The following is a 19,018-nucleotide window of genomic DNA, read 5'->3' on the forward strand; positions in this document are numbered from 1 at the left end:
ACAGGCGACATCAATTTAGGGACAGTTGTGCCTAGCCCACGGTCTAGGAAACAGTTGGCTGTAGGCGTTCGCACCCCCTCCTCCTCCTCCTCCTCGTCCTCCTGCAGAAGCTACAGCTCTTCCACAGAACGCAGTCTGCCAACCACTCCATCGGCAGATGACACTGTTGCACACCAGTTGTCCCATTATGGGCCAGCTACTGCCAAGCGTCAGCAGGCTGTATTGGCTATGAAGTGCTTGGGCGACAATAGACACACCGCGGAAGTTCTGTCCGAGTTCTTGCAACAAGAAACGCAGTCGTGGCTGGGCACAGTAGATCTTGAGGCAGGCAAGGTAGTGAGTGATAACGGAAGGAATTTCATGGCTGCCATCTCCCTTTCCCAACTGAAACACATTCCTTGCCTGGCTCACACCTTAAACCTGGTGGTGCAGTGCTTATTGAAAACTTATCCTGGGTTCTCCGACCTGCTCCTCAAAGTGCGTGCACTTTGCTCACATATCCGACGTTCGCCTGTACACGCCAGCCGTATGCAGACCTATCAGCGGTCTTTGAACCTTCCCCAGCATCGCCTAATCATAGACGTTGCAACAAGGTGGAACTCAACACTGCACATGCTTCAGAGACTGTGCGAACAGAGGCGTGCTGTTATTTATTTGTGGGAGGATACACGGGCAGGCAGTAGGATGGCAGACATGGAGTTGTCAGGTGTGCAGTGGTCTAAGATACAAGACATGTGTCAAGTCCTTCAGTGCTTTGAGGAATGCACACGGCTGGTTAGTGCAGACAACGCCGTAATAAGCATGAGCATCCCCCTAATGCGTCTGCTGATGCAAAGTTTGACGCACATAAAGGAGCAGGCGTCTGCACCAGAGGAAGAGGAAAGCCTTGATGACAGTCAGCCATTGTCTGGTCAGGGCAGTGTACAGGACGAGGTAGCGGGCGAAGAGGAGGTGGAGGACGAGGAGGATGATGGGGATGAGTATATTTTTAATGCCGAACCTTTCCCGGGGGCACAGGAATTTGGTTGCGTGTCACGGCCGGGTTCTGGTTTTTTGAGGGACACAAGTGACGTAGATTTGCCTGCAACTGCCCCTCAACCAATCACAACCGGAGATTTGACAACTGGAACTTTGGCCCACATGGCGGATTATGCCTTACGTATCCTAAAAAGGGACACACGCATTACGAAAATGATGAACGATGACGATTACTGGTTGGCCTGCCTCCTTGATCCACGCTATAAAGGCAAATTGCAAAATATTATGCCACATGAGAACTTGGAACTAATATTAGCAACCAAACAATCAACTCTTGTTGACCGTTTGCTTCAGGCATTCCCAGCACACAGCGCACGTGATCGTTCTCACACGAGCTCCAGGGGGCAGCAGACTAGGAGTGTTAGGGGTGCACACATCAGAAGTGGCGTTGGACAGAGGGGTTTTCTGACCAGGTTGTGGAGTGATTTTGCTATGACCGCAGACAGGACAGGTACTGCTGCATCAATTGAAAGTGACAGGAGACAACATTTGTCCAGTATGGTTACTAACTATTTTTCATCCCTTATCGATGTTCTCCCTCAACCGTCATTCCCATTTGATTACTGGGCCTCCAAATTAGACACCTGGCCAGAATTGGCAGAATATGCATTGCAGGAGCTTGCTTGCCCGGCAGCAAGTGTCCTATCAGAAAGAGTATTCAGTGCTGCAGGTTCAATATTAACCGAAAAAAGGACTCGTCTGGCTACCCAAAATGTTGACGATCTAACATTCATTAAAATGAACCACAACTGGATTTCGAAATCTTTTGCCCCACCTTGCCCGGCCGACACCTAGCTTTCCTATGAAAAGCTCTTGCCTGTGAATTACTTTTCTAATGTCTAATTTGCTGCAGCTGATTGTACAGCATACGACATGTTTACACCTCCCTAAATGGCAAAACTCCCCACACGGGGCCGTGGTATCGCGACTTGGCGCAAGCACCCGTGAGACTGCTGTTTGTCTGAAGAGGTGGGTGTGCTCGCTTTTGGTTGACGGCATTGCTACTGGGTCCCTCATAGTACAATGTAGTGTCTCTGGCGGTGGTGGTGCGCACCCAACGTCAGACACACCGTTGTAACATGAGGGGCCCTGGGGCGGTCCCGCCGGCCTCAAGAGAGTTCCCCCCTACCCCAGCTCAAAATGTGCTCTACCACGTGCAAAATTATGTCGCACAGCTCCACCAATCTTTAGTCTATTCGCTGACATCATTCAATGTCTGGCACTGACAATACAAATTTGTAGACATCTATGATGCAACTTAAAGTAGTCTGTGTCTGTGTCCTATATTGGCACCATTAAATAGTTACTGCCAAATTACTATGTCAGAAACTCAGTAGATGAGCCCACCCCTGTACCTAAGTATGCCACCTTTTTTTTTTGTTTTGGTTGTTTTGCGAGACATTAACATCTATTTATATTTTGGGAGTACTGGGACAGACACTCCTTGCACTACTCCTCCACTCACCACCAAGCTGCCTGTGTATCCATGTAACCGCTGTAAAACTGCCATGAGCCTATTGTTTGTTATTTTAGGCCTTTGATAGCCTGTCTGCGGCCCCTACTTGCAATACTCCTCCACTGACCACCAAGCTGCCTGCCCGTGTATCCATGTAACCGCTGTGAAACTGCCATGAGCCTATTGTTTGTTATTTTAGGCCTTTGATAGCCTGTCTGCGGTCCCTACTTTAAATACTCCTCCACTGACCAGACCACTGCTGCCCGTGTACCCCTGGAACCAATTATAAAGTGCCTACAGCCAGCCCATTTTTTTATGTTAGGCCTTTGAAGCCTGTCTGCGGTCCCTACTTGCAATACTCCTCCACTGACCACAATGCTGCCTGGAGTGCCTGCCTGTGTATCCATGTAACCGATGTAAAACTGCCATGACTGCCTACTGTTTGTTATTTTAGGCCTTTGATAGCCTGTCTGCAGCCCCTACTTGCAATACTCCTCCACTGACCACCAAGCTGCCTGCCCGTGTATCCATGTAACCGCTGTGAAACTGCCATGAGCCTATTGTTTGTTATGTTAGGCCTTTGATAGCCTGTCTGCGGTCCCTACTTTAAATACTCCTCCACTGACCAGACCACTGCTGCCCGTGTACCCCTGGAACCAATTATAAAGTGCCTACAGCCAGCCCATTTTCTTATGTTAGGCCTTTGAAGCCTGTCTGCGGTCCCTACTTGCAATACTCCTCCACTGACCACAATGCTGCCTGGAGTGCCTGCCTGTGTATCCATGTAACCGATGTAAAACTGCCATGACTGCCTACTGTTTGTTATTTTAGGCCTTTGATAGCCTGTCTGCAGCCCCTACTTGCAATACTCCTCCACTGACCACCAAGCTGCCTGCCCGTGTATCCATGTAACCGCTGTGAAACTGCCATGAGCCTATTGTTTGTTATGTTAGGCCTTTGATAGCCTGTCTGCGGTCCCTACTTTAAATACTCCTCCACTGACCAGACCACTGCTGCCCGTGTACCCCTGGAACCAATTATAAAGTGCCTACAGCCAGCCCATTTTCTTATGTTAGGCCTTTGAAGCCTGTCTGCGGTCCCTACTTGCAATACTCCTCCACTGACCACAATGCTGCCTGGAGTGCCTGCCTGTGTATCCATGTAACCGATGTAAAACTGCCATGACTGCCTACTGTTTGTTATTTTAGGCCTTTGATAGCCTGTCTGCAGCCCCTACTTGCAATACTCCTCCACTGACCACCAAGCTGCCTGCCCGTGTATCCATGTAACCGCTGTGAAACTGCCATGAGCCTATTGTTTGTTATTTTAGGCCTTTGATAGCCTGTCTGCGGTCCCTACTTTAAATACTCCTCCACTGACCAGACCACTGCTGCCCGTGTACCCCTGGAACCAATTATAAAGTGCCTACAGCCAGCCCATTTTTTTATGTTAGGCCTTTGAAGCCTGTCTGCGGTCCCTACTTGCAATACTCCTCCACTGACCACAATGCTGCCTGGAGTGCCTGCCTGTGTATCCATGTAACCGATGTAAAACTGCCATGACTGCCTACTGTTTGTTATTTTAGGCCTTTGATAGCCTGTCTGCAGCCCCTACTTGCAATACTCCTCCACTGACCACCAAGCTGCCTGCCCGTGTATCCATGTAACCGCTGTGAAACTGCCATGAGCCTATTGTTTGTTATGTTAGGCCTTTGATAGCCTGTCTGCGGTCCCTACTTTAAATACTCCTCCACTGACCAGACCACTGCTGCCCGTGTACCCCTGGAACCAATTATAAAGTGCCTACAGCCAGCCCATTTTCTTATGTTAGGCCTTTGAAGCCTGTCTGCGGTCCCTACTTTAAATACTCCTCCACTGACCACCAAGCTGCCTGCCCGTGTATCCATGTAACCGCTGTAAAACTGCCATGAGCCTATTGTTTGTTATTTTAGGCCTTTGATAGCCTGTCTGCGGCCCCTACTTGCAATACTCCTCCACTGACCACCAAGCTGCCTGCCCGTGTATCCATGTAACCGCTGTGAAACTGCCATGAGCCTATTGTTTGTTATTTTAGGCCTTTGATAGCCTGTCTGCGGTCCCTACTTTAAATACTCCTCCACTGACCAGACCACTGCTGCCCGTGTACCCCTGGAACCAATTATAAAGTGCCTACAGCCAGCCCATTTTTTTATGTTAGGCCTTTGAAGCCTGTCTGCGGTCCCTACTTGCAATACTCCTCCACTGACCACAATGCTGCCTGGAGTGCCTGCCTGTGTATCCATGTAACCGATGTAAAACTGCCATGACTGCCTACTGTTTGTTATTTTAGGCCTTTGATAGCCTGTCTGCAGCCCCTACTTGCAATACTCCTCCACTGACCACCAAGCTGCCTGCCCGTGTATCCATGTAACCGCTGTGAAACTGCCATGAGCCTATTGTTTGTTATGTTAGGCCTTTGATAGCCTGTCTGCGGTCCCTACTTTAAATACTCCTCCACTGACCAGACCACTGCTGCCCGTGTACCCCTGGAACCAATTATAAAGTGCCTACAGCCAGCCCATTTTCTTATGTTAGGCCTTTGAAGCCTGTCTGCGGTCCCTACTTGCAATACTCCTCCACTGACCACAATGCTGCCTGGAGTGCCTGCCTGTGTATCCATGTAACCGATGTAAAACTGCCATGACTGCCTACTGTTTGTTATTTTAGGCCTTTGATAGCCTGTCTGCAGCCCCTACTTGCAATACTCCTCCACTGACCACCAAGCTGCCTGCCCGTGTATCCATGTAACCGCTGTGAAACTGCCATGAGCCTATTGTTTGTTATGTTAGGCCTTTGATAGCCTGTCTGCGGTCCCTACTTTAAATACTCCTCCACTGACCAGACCACTGCTGCCCGTGTACCCCTGGAACCAATTATAAAGTGCCTACAGCCAGCCCATTTTCTTATGTTAGGCCTTTGAAGCCTGTCTGCGGTCCCTACTTGCAATACTCCTCCACTGACCACCAAGCTGCCTGCCCGTGTATCCATGTAACCGCTGTAAAACTGCCATGAGCCTATTGTTTGTTATTTTAGGCCTTTGATAGCCTGTCTGCGGCCCCTACTTGCAATACTCCTCCACTGACCACAATGCTGCCTGGAGTGCCTGCCTGTGTATCCATGTAACCGATGTAAAACTGCCATGACTGCCTACTGTTTGTTATTTTAGGCCTTTGATAGCCTGTCTGCAGCCCCTACTTGCAATACTCCTCCACTGACCACACCAATGCTGCCCGTGTACCCCTGGAACCTATTTAAAAGTTCATAGAGCCTAGTTATATATTTTATTTACTATTAATAAGGCCATGATGGACTACGCTGTACCACGCTACAAGCTAACCAGTCGACACTTCTTTTGCGAGAAAAGCCATCCCAACCCTCCACCAGCATGTAGAAGACCGCATTGTCCATGCACTCTGGCAATCTGTGAGTACAAAGGTGCACCTGACAACAGACGCATGGACCTGTAGGCATGGCCACGGAAGATTACGTGTCCATTACGGCGCAATGGGTTAATGTGGTGGATGCATGGTCCACAGGGGACAGCCTACTAAGTCTGTCTGCAGTCCCTAATTCAAATTGTCCTCCACTGTCTAAATCGGAACTTCCACCTTCTGGCTTTCGGCCTATAGTATCAGAAATTAAACTGCATTTGGCCTTCAACTTTGGTTAGGGCCTACTAACGGCTTCTGCCCCTCCCTGGTGTTGCCCTCAACTAAATAAAGCTGAGCTTCAACCTTCCGGCTCTCATTATGTGGTTTAAAAAAAAAAAAATGGTGGTTAGGGCCTACTAACGGCTTCTGCCCCTCCCTGGTGTTGCCCTCAACTAAATAAAGCTGAGCTTCAACCTTCTGCTCCAAATTACCATTTTAAAAAATGCAATAGGCTTTTCAGGCCTACTAAAGGTGTCTGTCTGTGTGCCCCTCCCTGGTGTTGTCCTCAACTAAATAAAGCTGAGCTTCAACCTTCCGGCTCTCATTATGTGGTTTTAAAAAAAAAAATGGTGGTTAGGGCCTACTAACGGCTTCTGCCCCTCCCTGGTGTTGTCCTCAACTAAATAAAGCTGAGCTTCAACCTTCCGGCTCTCATTATGTGGTTTTAAAAAAAAAATGGTGGTTAGGGCCTACTAACGGCTTCTGCCCCTCCCTGGTGTTGCCCTCAACTAAATAAAGCTGAGCTTCAACCTTCCGGCTCTCATTAAGTGGTTTAAAAAAAAAAAAATGGTGGTTAGGGCCTACTAACGGCTTCTGCCCCTCCCTGGTGTTGCCCTCAACTAAATAAAGCTGAGCTTCAACCTTCTGCTCCAAATTACCATTTTGAAAAATGCAATAGGCTTTTCAGGCCTACTAAAGGTGTCTGTCTGTGTGCCCCTCCCTGGTGTTGTCCTCAACTAAATAAAGCTGAGCTTCAACCTTCCGGCTCTCATTATGTGGTTTAAAAAAAAAAAATGGTGGTTAGGGCCTACTAACGGCTTCTGCCCCTCCCTGGTGTTGTCCTCAACTAAATAAAGCTGAGCTTCAACCTTCCGGCTCTCATTATGTGGTTTTAAAAAAAAAATGGTGGTTAGGGCCTACTAACGGCTTCTGCCCCTCCCTGGTGTTGCCCTCAACTAAATAAAGCTGAGCTTCAACCTTCTGCTCCAAATTACCATTTTGAAAAATGCAATAGGCTTTTCAGGCCTACTAAAGGTGTCTGTCTGTGTGCCCCTCCCTGGTGTTGTCCTCAACTAAATAAAGCTGAGCTTCAACCTTCCGGCTCTCATTATGTGGTTTTAAAAAAAAAATGGTGGTTAGGGCCTACTAACGGCTTCTGCCCCTCCCTGGTGTTGCCCTCAACTAAATAAAGCTGAGCTTCAACCTTCTGCTCCAAATTACCATTTTGAAAAATGCAATAGGCTTTTCAGGCCTACAAAAGGTGTCTGTCTGTGTGCCCCTCCCTGGTGTTGTCCTCAACTAAATAAAGCTGAGCTTCAACCTTCCGGCTCTCATTATGTGGTTTTAAAAAAAAAATGGTGGTTAGGGCCTACTAACGGCTTCTGCCCCTCCCTGGTGTTGCCCTCAACTAAATAAAGCTGAGCTTCAACCTTCTGCTCCAAATTACCATTTTGAAAAATGCAATAGGCTTTTCAGGCCTACAAAAGGTGTCTGTCTGTGTGCCCCTCCCTGGTGTTGTCCTCAACTAAATAAAGCTGAGCTTCAACCTTCCGGCTCTCATTATGTGGTTTTAAAAAAAAAAATGGTGGTTAGGGCCTACTAATGGCTTCTGCCCCTCCCTGGTGTTGTCCTCAACTAAATAAAGCTGAGCTTCAACCTTCCGGCTCTCATTATGTGGTTTTAAAAAAAAAATGGTGGTTAGGGCCTACTAACGGCTTCTGCCCCTCCCTGGTGTTGCCCTCAACTAAATAAAGCTGAGCTTCAACCTTCTGCTCCAAATTACCATTTTGAAAAATGCAATAGGCTTTTCAGGCCTACTAAAGGTGTCTGTCTGTGTGCCCCTCCCTGGTGTTGTCCTCAACTAAATAAAGCTGAGCTTCAACCTTCCGGCTCTCATTATGTGGTTTAAAAAAAAAAAATGGTGGTTAGGGCCTACTAACGGCTTCTGCCCCTCCCTGGTGTTGCCCTCAACTAAATAAAGCTGAGCTTCAACCTTCTGCTCCAAATTACCATTTTGAAAAATGCAATAGGCTTTTCAGGCCTACAAAGTGTCTGTCTGTGTGCCCCTCCCTGGTGTTGTCCTCAACTAAATAAAGCTGAGCTTCAACCTTCCGGCTCTCATTAAGTGGTTTTAAAAAAAAAAAATGGTGGTTAGGGCCTACTAACGGCTTCTGCCCCTCCCTGGTGTTGCCCTCAACTAAATAAAGCTGAGCTTCAACCTTCTGCTCCAAATTACCATTTTGAAAAATGCAATAGGCTTTTCAGGCCTACAAAAGGTGTCTGTCTGTGTGCCCCTCCCTGGTGTTGTCCTCAACTAAATAAAGCTGAGCTTCAACCTTCCGGCTCTCATTAAGTGGTTTAAAAAAAAAAAATGGTGGTTAGGGCCTACTAACGGCTTCTGCCCCTCCCTGGTGTTGCCCTCAACTAAATAAAGCTGAGCTTCAACCTTCTGCTCCAAATTACCATTTTGAAAAATGCAATAGGCTTTTCAGGCCTACTAAAGGTGTCTGTCTGTGTGCCCCTCCCTGGTGTTGTCCTCAACTAAATAAAGCTGAGCTTCAACCTTCCGGCTCTCATTATGTGGTTTAAAAAAAAAAAATGGTGGTTAGGGCCTACTAACGGCTTCTGCCCCTCCCTGGTGTTGCCCTCAAGTAAATAAAGCTGAGCTTCAACCTTCTGCTCCAAATTACCATTTTAAAAAATGCAATAGGCTTTTCCGGCCTACTAAAGGTGTCTGCCCCTCCCTGGTGTTGTCCTCAACTGAACAAAGCTGAGCTTCCACATTCTGGCTTTCGCCCTATACTATCAGATATTAAACTGCATTTGGCCTACTAGTGTGGTTAGGCCCTTGAAACAGTGTCTGCTGCTCTTGGGTTTGCTACTCCACTGAACAAAGCAATGCCGCCTGTTTAGTCCTGTTACCAATTTTGAACTGCATGTAGCCTACTTTATTCTTTGGCCCTATATCTGTTTCCTCCTCATCCTGCCCATTGCCCAGCCACTGCTAAATGAGTCTGCTGGTACATTGACCTAGACCACTACATTCCCCTTGTACTCTACACAGCCAGAATCTGTCCCTGCTGAAAGTAAGGTTCCCCTTCCCGCATGTTATACCACCTTACACAGGGACAAAGAGGAAGGTGCAGATGAAAGTGCAGGTTCCTTCATCAGGTGGGGGGGCATACTCGTTGGCGACGTCACTGGCACAGGGCCCCTCAGAGTACGCAAAAGTGTCGCTGCTGGTGGGAGGCGCCCCCGCCATGCAAACACACCGCCGTACTTTGAGGGGCCCTGTGCCAGTGGCAATGCGAACGAGTGGGCCCCCCCCCTGCTTGCTCAGGATCACAGCACTTGCAACTTTTAAATACTTACCTTTCCCTGCAACACCGCCGTGACGTAGTCCGCATTTCCTGGGCCCACGAAAAACTTGAGCCAGCCCTACTCCCCCCACAACTTTCACCCAATTCCCTATGCCCAACTATTATTATACAGTTAATTAAGATTGGCAAGCTTCAGAAACAAGAATGGATGTTTTTGGCATTAAAATGGGCACTGTAGGTGTTTTCCTGGCCTCCACTCACTGCCGACTATGCTTCCCCATTGACTTGCATTGGGTTTCGTGTTTCGGTCGATCCCCGACTTTTAGCGATAATCGGCCGACTGCACTCGACTCGACTCTGGACAAAATCGGGTTTCCCAAAACCCTACTCGATCTTAAAAAAATGAAAGTCGCTCAACCCTAATAACTACTATAATACTGCCTCTATGTGCAAGAACATAACTACTATAATACTGCCTCTATGAACAAGAATATAACTACTACAATACTGCCCCTATGCACAAGAATATAACTACTATAATACTGCTCCCTATGTACAAGAATATAACTACTATAATACTGCTGCTATGTACAAGAATATAACTACTATAATACTGCTCCTATGTACAAGAATATAACTACTATAATACTGCCCCCTATGTACAAGAATATATCTACTATAATACTGCCTCTATGTCCAAGAATATAACTGCTATAATACTGCCCCCTATGTGCAAAAACATAACTACTATAATACTGCCTCTATGTACAAGAATATAACTACTATAATACTGCCCCTATGTACAAGAATATAACTACTATAATACTGCCCCTCTGCACAAGAATATAACTACTATAATACTGCTCCTATGTACAAGAATATAACTACTATAATACTGCTCCCTATGTACAAGAATATAACTACTATAATACTGCCGCTATGTACAAGAATATAACTACTATAATACTGCTCCTATGTACAAGAATATAACTACTATAATACTGCCCCCTATGTACAAGAATATAACTACTATAATACTGCCCCTATGTACAAGAATATAACTACTATAATACTGCTCCTATGTACAAGAATATAACTACTATATTACTGCTCCTATGTACAGGAATATAACTACTATAATACTGCCCCTATGTACAAGAATATAACTACTATAATACTGCTCCTATGTACAAGAATATAACTACTATAATACTGCCTCTATGTACAAGAATATAACTGCTATAATACTGCCCCCTGTGTACAAGAACATAACTACTATAATACTGCCCCTATGTACAAGAATATAACTACTATAATACTGCCCCTATGTACAAGAATATAACTACTATAATACTGCCCCTATGCACAAGAATATAACTACTATAATACTGCTCCCTATGTACAAGAATATAACTACTATAATACTGCCGCTATGTACAAGAATATACTATAATACTGCTCCTATGTACAAGAATATAACTACTATAATACTGCCCCTATGTACAAGAATATAACTACTATAATACTGCCTCCTATGTACAAGAATATAACTACTATAATACTGCCCCTATGTACAAGAATATAACTACTATAATACTGTCCTCTATGTACAAGAATATAACTACTATAATACTGCCCATATGTACAAGAATATAACTACTATAATACTGCTCCCTATGTACAAGAATATAACTACTATAATACTGCCGCTATGTACAAGAATATACTATAATACTGCTCCTATGTACAAGAATATAACTACTATAATACTGCCCCCTATGTACAAGAATATAACTACTATAATACTGCTCCCTATGTACAAGAATATAACTACTATAATACTGCCGCTATGTACAAGAATATACTATAATACTGCTCCTATGTACAAGAATATAACTACTATAATACTGCCCCTATGTACAAGAATATAACTACTATAATACTGCCCCCTATGTACAAGAATATAACTACTATAATACTGCTCCCTATGTACAAGAATATAACTACTATAATACTGCCGCTATGTACAAGAATATACTATAATACTGCCCCTATGTACAAGAATATAACTACTATAATACTGCTCCCTATGTACAAGAATATAACTACTATAATACTGCCGCTATGTACAAGAATATACTATAATACTGCTCCTATGTACAAGAATATAACTACTATAATACTGCCCCCTATGTACAAGAATATAACTACTATAATACTGCTCCTATGTACAAGAATATAACTACTATATTACTGCTCCTATGTACAGGAATATAACTACTATAATACTGCTCCTATGTACAAGAATATAACTACTATAATACTGCCCCTATGTACAAAAATATAACTACTATAATACTGCCCCTATGTACAAGAATTTAACTACTATAATACTGCTCCTATGTACAAGAATATAACTACTATAATACTGCTCCTATGTACAAGAATATAACTACTATAATACTGCCCCTATGTACAAAAATATAACTACTATAATACTGCCCCTATGTACAAGAATATAACTACTATAATACTGCCCCTATGTACAAGAATATAACTACTATTACACTGCTCCTATGTACAAGAATATAACTACTATAATACTGCCCCCTATGTGCAAGAACATAACTACTATAATACTGCCCCCTATGTACAAGAATATAACTACTATAATACTGCCCCCTATGTGCAAGAACATAACTAGCATATTATAGCCTTTATGTACTGTATACAAAGTTGAAAGGCTATTCACCTTCGATGATATGTTTCCGGGACAAGCCCCTCTCTGTTTCTGCTCTGTAGGAAAAGGTTGAAAGGGAAAAAAGATAAAACTATTATTTCCATGAAATAAAACATAAGGTATATGAATTTTTAGTATATTTTAATGAAGTCGTTTACATATATAGAGACTAAACTGACTGGGTTCTTAAAGTGACAGTATCACCTACATTATTTTAATACTTATATCCCCATAATAATATAAGGTGGTGGCCGTATTTAATGAATTAGTGTTTAGAGGTTTTCTTTACAGCTGCCCCTGGACAGGATCGGAGGCGTTGACTTCTATAGGAGTGGACTGTTGGCTTTGTTTCCTGTGCCGAGGTCATTGGCAGCATTACGAGTTCCTCCTATCAGTCTCACCCCATAACAGCAGTTTACACTAATCTGTCCCGTCTGATCTGGCGTCTCGGACACTTACTGGCCGCCCCAGTAGATTTTGGTTGTAATCACATAACTTGAACGTCTAAAAAAGAACAGAAAATAAATAGACGTCAGATAATATCTTACTTGGATCGATGGACCCCGATTCATCATTGCTGTTTTCTTCACTTTTCTGGAGTAATTTGCTGCTTTTTTAGTGACTTTAGTTTTTGCGCCTTTTTCTTTATACACTTTTTAAGTTCTTTCTTTTTTGTTTTGTTTTTAGTTTTATTTTACCCACAACTTTGCATTTCCAGATATTTTAAGACAAATTCATGATATGCGACTGTTAACATCTTTTTTTGACGCTTCTTATTGTATTATTTCTGCTTGGGGTAAGGTTTCTGGTGGGGTTTTCAATTTGGCACATTTTTGCAACTTTTTAAATGCTTGGTTAAAAAAAAATGGCTTAAAGGGCATTTGTCACCAAGTTTTTGCTATGTAATCTGAGAGCAGTATGATGTAGGTGCAGAGACCCTGATTCCAGTGATGTGTCACTGTGTTTTGTGGTTTCAAAAACATCAGTGTTTTATTAGCAGGAGATTATCACTAGAAGACTAGGTGTCTTGTGTCTCCCAGTCCAGATTCTCTGTGTATCTCCATCCCCACCACTGATTGGCAGCTTTCTGTCAATATAGAGTGTACACAGTAAGCTACCAATCAGTGGTGAGGACGGAGTTATTCAAAGAAAGCTGCCAATCAGGGGTGTGGGCGGAGTTATTCAAAGAAAGCTGCCAATCAGGGGTGTGGGCAGAGTTATTCAGAGAAAGATGATAATCAGTGGTGTGGGTGGAGCTATTCAGAGAAAGCTGCCAATCAGGGGTGTGGGCGGAGTTATTCAGAGAAAGATGATAATCAGTGGTGGGGCGGAGTTATTCAGAGAAAGCTGCCAATCTATGGTGTGGGTAGGGTTATACAAAGCTGTCAATCATTGATGTGGGTGGGGTTATACAATGCTGCCAATCAGTGATGTGGGTGGGGTTATACAAAGCTGCCAATCAGGGATGTGGGTGGGGTTATACAAAGCTGTCAATCAGTGATGTGGGTGGGGTTATACAAAGCTGCCAATCAGTGATGTGGGTGGGGTTATACAAAGCTGCCAATCAGTGATGTGGGCAGGGTTATACAATGCTGCCAATCAGTGATGTGGGTGGGGTTATACAAAGCTGCCAATCAGTGATGTGGGTGGGGTTATACAAAGCTGCCAATCAGTGATGTGGGTGGGGTTATACAAAGCTGCCAATCAGTGATGTGGGTGGGGTTATACAAAGCTGCCAATCAGTGATGTGGGTGGGGTTATACAATGCTGCCAATCAGTGATGTGGGTGGGGTTATACAAAGCTGCCAATCAGTGATGTGGGTGGGGTTATACAAAGCTGCCAATCAGTGATGTGGGTGGGGTTATACAAAGCTGCCAATCAGTGATGTGGGTAGGGTTATACAAAGCTGCCAATCAGGGATGTGGGTGGGGTTATACAAAGCTGCCAATCAGTGATGTGGGTAGGGTTATACAAAGCTGCCAATCAGTGATGTGGGTGGGGTTATACAAAGCTGCCAATCAAGGATGTGGGTAGGGTTATACAAAGCTGCCAATCAGGGATGTGGGTGGGGTTATACAAAGCTGCCAATCAGTGATGTGGGTAGGGTTATACAAAGCTGCCAATCAGGGATGTGGGTAGGGTTATACAAAGCTGTCAATCAGTGATGTGGGTGGGGTTATACAATGCTGCCAATCAGTGATGTGGGTGGGGTTATACAAAGCTGCCAATCAGTGATGTGGGTGGGGTTATACAAAGCTGTCAATCAGTGATGTGCGTGGGGTTATACAATGCTGCCAATCAGTGATGTGGGTGGGGTTATACAAAGCTGCCAATCAGTGATGTGGGTGGGGTTATACAAAGCTGCCAATCAGTGATGTGGGTGGGGTTATACAAAGCTGCCAATCAGTGATGTGGGTGGGGTTATACAAAGCTGCCAATCAGTGATGTGGGTGGGGTTATGCAATGCTGCCAATCAGTGATGTGGGTAGGGTTATACAAAGCTGCCAATCAGTGATGTGGGTGGGGATATACACAGCTGCCAATCAGTGATGTGGGTGGGGTTATACAAAGCTGCCAATCAGTGATGTGGGTGCCAATCTGTGGGTGGGGTTATACAATGCTGCCAATCAGTGATGTGGGTGGGGTTATACAAAGCTGCCAATCAGTGATGTGGGTGCCAATCTGTGGGTGGGGTTATACAAAGCTGCCAATCAGGGATGTGGGTGGGGTTATACAAAGCTGTCAATCAGTGATGTGGGTAGGGTTATACAAAGCTGCCAATCAGTGATGTGGGTGGGGTTATACAAAGCTGCCAATCAGTGATGTGGGTGGGGTTATACAAAGCTGCCAATCAGTGATGTGGGTGGGGTTATACAAAGCTGCCAATCAGTGATGTGGGTGGGGTTATACAAAGCTGCCAATCAGTGATGTGGGTAGGGTTATACAAAGCTGCCAATCAGTGATGTGGGTAGGGTTATACAAAGCTGTCAATCAGTGATGTGGGTAGGGTTATGCAATGCTGCCAATCAGTGATGTGGGTGGGGTTATACAAAGCTGCCAATCAGTGATGTGGGTAGGGTTATACAAAGCTGCCAATCAGTGATGTGGGTGGGGTTATACAAAGCTGCCAATCAGTGATGTGGGTGGGGTTATACAAAGCTGCCAATCAGTGATGTGGGTGTGGTTATACAAAGCTGCCAATCAGTGATGTGGGTGGGGTTATACAAAGCTGCCAATCAGTGATGTGGGTGGGGTTATACAAAGCTGCCAATCAGTGATGTGGGTGTGGTTATACAAAGCTGCCAATCAGTGATGTGGGTGGGGTTATACAAAGCTGCCAATCAGTGATGTGGGTGGGGTTATACACAGCTGCCAATTAGTGATGTGGGTAGGGTTATACAAAGCTGCCAATCAGTGATGTGGGTAGGGTTATACAAAGCTGCCAATCAGTGATGTGGGTGGGGTTATACACAGCTGCCAATCAGTGATGTGGGTGGGGTTATACAATGCTGCCAATCAGTGATGTGGGTGGGGTTATACAAAGCTCAGCATTTTGAGCTCTGCCAGATTTACAGCAGAGAAAACACTGATTGCACCACAACTACTGCACCCAGTAAAATAAGTGATACATCGCTGGAATCAGGGTCTCTGCCCCTACACCAGGCTACTGTCAGATAAGGTAGCAAAAACCTGATAACAGGTTCCCTTTAAATACAAAAATAAAGAGCATTTTTTATTTTGTGCCAAATTCATCACCCCTCCTCTCCATACTTCCCCCGTGTGAAGAATTTAGAGCAAAAACCATCAGCAAATACCAGAAATATGACTTCAAGAAATCGTAAATGATGTATCGGGCCTGTAGATATGAGGAGCATAGACATGTAGAGAGATATGACTTCTTACCTCCATTCTTTCTTCTTAAGAATATTTCCCAGAGTCTTCTCTGCTCTGTTCGAAGATCAGACGATAAATTGTAATTACAGACATCATAGAAGAAACAGGAACATAAATCCCTCCTTCCTTCTCTAGGATTTAGACGTGAGTCATGAGTCACTGTGTTGCAGAACTTTCCATGTAGTCGAGACTTTCTCGCGAGACCTAGCGTTGCCTTCCCCATACAGATCTGCACCCCATGGTTTCCGCCCTCATTTTGAGGATAGTGGACATGGCCCTATAAATTATATCCTTTGTTTGGTTGATCTCTGAGCCTCATCGAGCCATGGTCTTCATATCGTGCACCGATGACTAGTAGGAGGCTACATCCACTGGAGACAAGTTGCAATATTTCACTTTAATCCTATAGGATAAACTATCAGGGAAGGTATGGTATCGCTGTACTGTCAGTCATTAGGACCGATTATTGGAGCAGCTTATTTGTTATTTTACTCTTCACTTTGTTGATTACTTTGTATGTGATACAAAACTTCCATTCATGAACTATGCAGAAGTATGCCAAACAAGAGACCATCTAGACTGTCACGATTCCTCTGCTCAGATTGTCTGGGACTCAGTGATGGACAGCTCTGTCATCCTATTCTGTGCTGGGGTGTGATGGGCGGTCAGAGCTTTGATTGGCAGCTCAGTTGACCTATCTGAGACTGGGATTGCCCTGCTAATTATGGGAGCTGTCTGGCCCAGATCACTGCCAGAAAAAAGCTTATGCTCACTGGTGTGTTTGCCTGATCTCTGTGCTGTAAATTCTGATATTCTGCTGCTGACCTTTGAACCGTGTCCTGACTACCTGTTTGTTATTGCCCCTTTGCTTCTGATCTTCTGCAGCTGATGTTTGGACCTTGTTCTGACTACCCGCTTGTTATTGCCCCTCTGCTTCTGATCTTCTGCTGCTGACCTTTGGACCGTTTTTCTGACTACCTGTTTGTTATTACCCCTTTGCTTCTGATCTTCTGCTTCTGACCTTTGGACTATGTTTTGACTACCCGCTTGTTATTTCCCCTTTGCTTCTAATATTCTGCTTCTGACCTTTGGACCTTGTTCTGACTACCCGCTTGTTATTGCCCCTTTGCTTCTGACCTTTGGACCGTGTTCTGACTACCCATTTGTTATTGCCCCTTTGCTTCTGATCTTCTGCTGCTGACCTTTGGACTATATTCTGACTCCCCGTTTGTTATTGCCCCTTTGCTTCTGATCTTCTGCTGCTGCCCTTTGGACTGTGTTCTCACTACTTGTTTGTTATTGCCCTTTTGTTTATCCTCTATTTCTCTGGAATTCTGACCCTGGCATGTGACCTGACTTATGACTTCATATTTTCCCTTGGTTTGCTACATGCTCTTTTGGTATTGACCTCGGAACATCTGATTTAGCTGATTCATGGCCTGTCCGTGGGTTGTGACTAGCAACACAAGTATATAGTATACTGGACACCAAATATAAAAGGTTTTTGGTAAAAACATAATGTAATAAAAGATTATACTATGATGATGATAAACCCAATATCAAATAACATAGCACTTTAAAATTGCAATAATATAATATTTATTACCAGAAAGCAAAGGTAAAGTGCGAATGGAGCAAAATTCCATCTCCTAATGTCCATAAGATAATAATAGTAAACACATAGTTTAATAACAATGCTGGTGTGGTAATAATAACTCCAATATCAAAATATATCTTGGTACGGCAATGCAATGATGAAATGTTGGATGCCAAAAATTAGCTAAAGTGCGAGTGGAGAAAAGAACCAGCTCCTAGTGTCCATGGTCCATAATGTCCATAATGGTATTGCCGACATGCGAAAGCAGCGAAACCATAAATATAGAACAATGTACTACCGATACAGTAGCAAAGGTTCATACAGCATTAAAGATGTGTGATAAAAACCATGATGCAGAGCAGATAGCAAGGCCCATGCGTACAATCTGTAATGAAGAGGAAGAGAGAAACCCACGCGTTTTGCCACTGGCTTTGTGGCTTCCTCAGGGGTAATGCATTAGAGGTTGGACTTTAGGTCTACTATTGACATGTTGGGAATTGCATATGTAGCCTGTTGGCTGTTTTAACTGTTTTCAACTGTATGTGGTCTTTTTGTCCTGTTATGTGATTAATATACTGTGAATATTTGTTTTGATGATCCTTTCTTTGGCATAGTTCTTTTTCTTTTGCATAGTCCATTCTGATTTGGTATGCCTTAGGCTGATCCCTGTCAACTGGGCAGTGCTCTCTATGGATCATTGTATCAAAACTTCCATGCATCCTACCCCTCACCCCACAAAAAAAGATTTAAAAGTTGTATGTACCATAAAGTGATACCAACCAATGAAAATTAGCTTGACACTATGGAGAAAGTTACAACTGTGAGAATCCTGCTCCCCCACCTCAAAAAAAGGATTAAAAAGTTGTATGTACACTAAAGTGGTACCAATGAAAAGTTACTCGACCCGATGGAGAAAGCTACGACTGTAAGATTCCTACTCCGCCCCCTTCCCCCCAAAAAAGGAGTAAAAAGTCATATGCACCCTAAAGCGGTACCAATGAAAATGAGCTCAACCCGATGGAGAAAGCTACGACTGTGAGACTCCCACTCTTCCCCCACAAAAAAGGATTAAACAGTCGTATGTACCCTAAAGTGGTACTAATGAAAATAAGTTTGACCTAATGGAGAAAGTTACGACTGTGAGAATACGGCAACACAAACTATTTTTTAAAGTAGTCAAAATAACCACCATGAGATTTATCTGTATTTATTCTGACCCACAAAATTAAGGTAAAATGACACCTATACCGCACAGTAAAAGGTGTATACCAATACAAAACATAA

The 19,018-nt window shown here is 44.2% G+C and overlaps 1 protein-coding gene across 1 annotated transcript in view; it reads right to left on the reverse strand.

Annotated features, from left to right (window-relative positions):
- The window catches only part of KCNAB3 (potassium voltage-gated channel subfamily A regulatory beta subunit 3), a 128,586-nt gene that overhangs the window by 75,962 nt on the left and 33,606 nt on the right, over window positions 1-19,018 (reverse strand). Inside the window, exons 5-7 of the mRNA XM_077261661.1 lie at window positions 16,147-16,191; window positions 12,702-12,746; window positions 12,255-12,298 (exon numbers count right to left, since the gene is read on the reverse strand). Coding sequence (XP_077117776.1) covers window positions 12,255-12,298; window positions 12,702-12,746; window positions 16,147-16,191 — 134 coding nt within the window. The remainder of the gene's footprint in view (window positions 1-12,254; window positions 12,299-12,701; window positions 12,747-16,146; window positions 16,192-19,018) is intronic.

This window comes from Ranitomeya variabilis, chromosome 5 (genome assembly GCF_051348905.1).
Source record: "Ranitomeya variabilis isolate aRanVar5 chromosome 5, aRanVar5.hap1, whole genome shotgun sequence".
Taxonomy (NCBI): Eukaryota; Metazoa; Chordata; class Amphibia; order Anura; family Dendrobatidae; genus Ranitomeya; species Ranitomeya variabilis.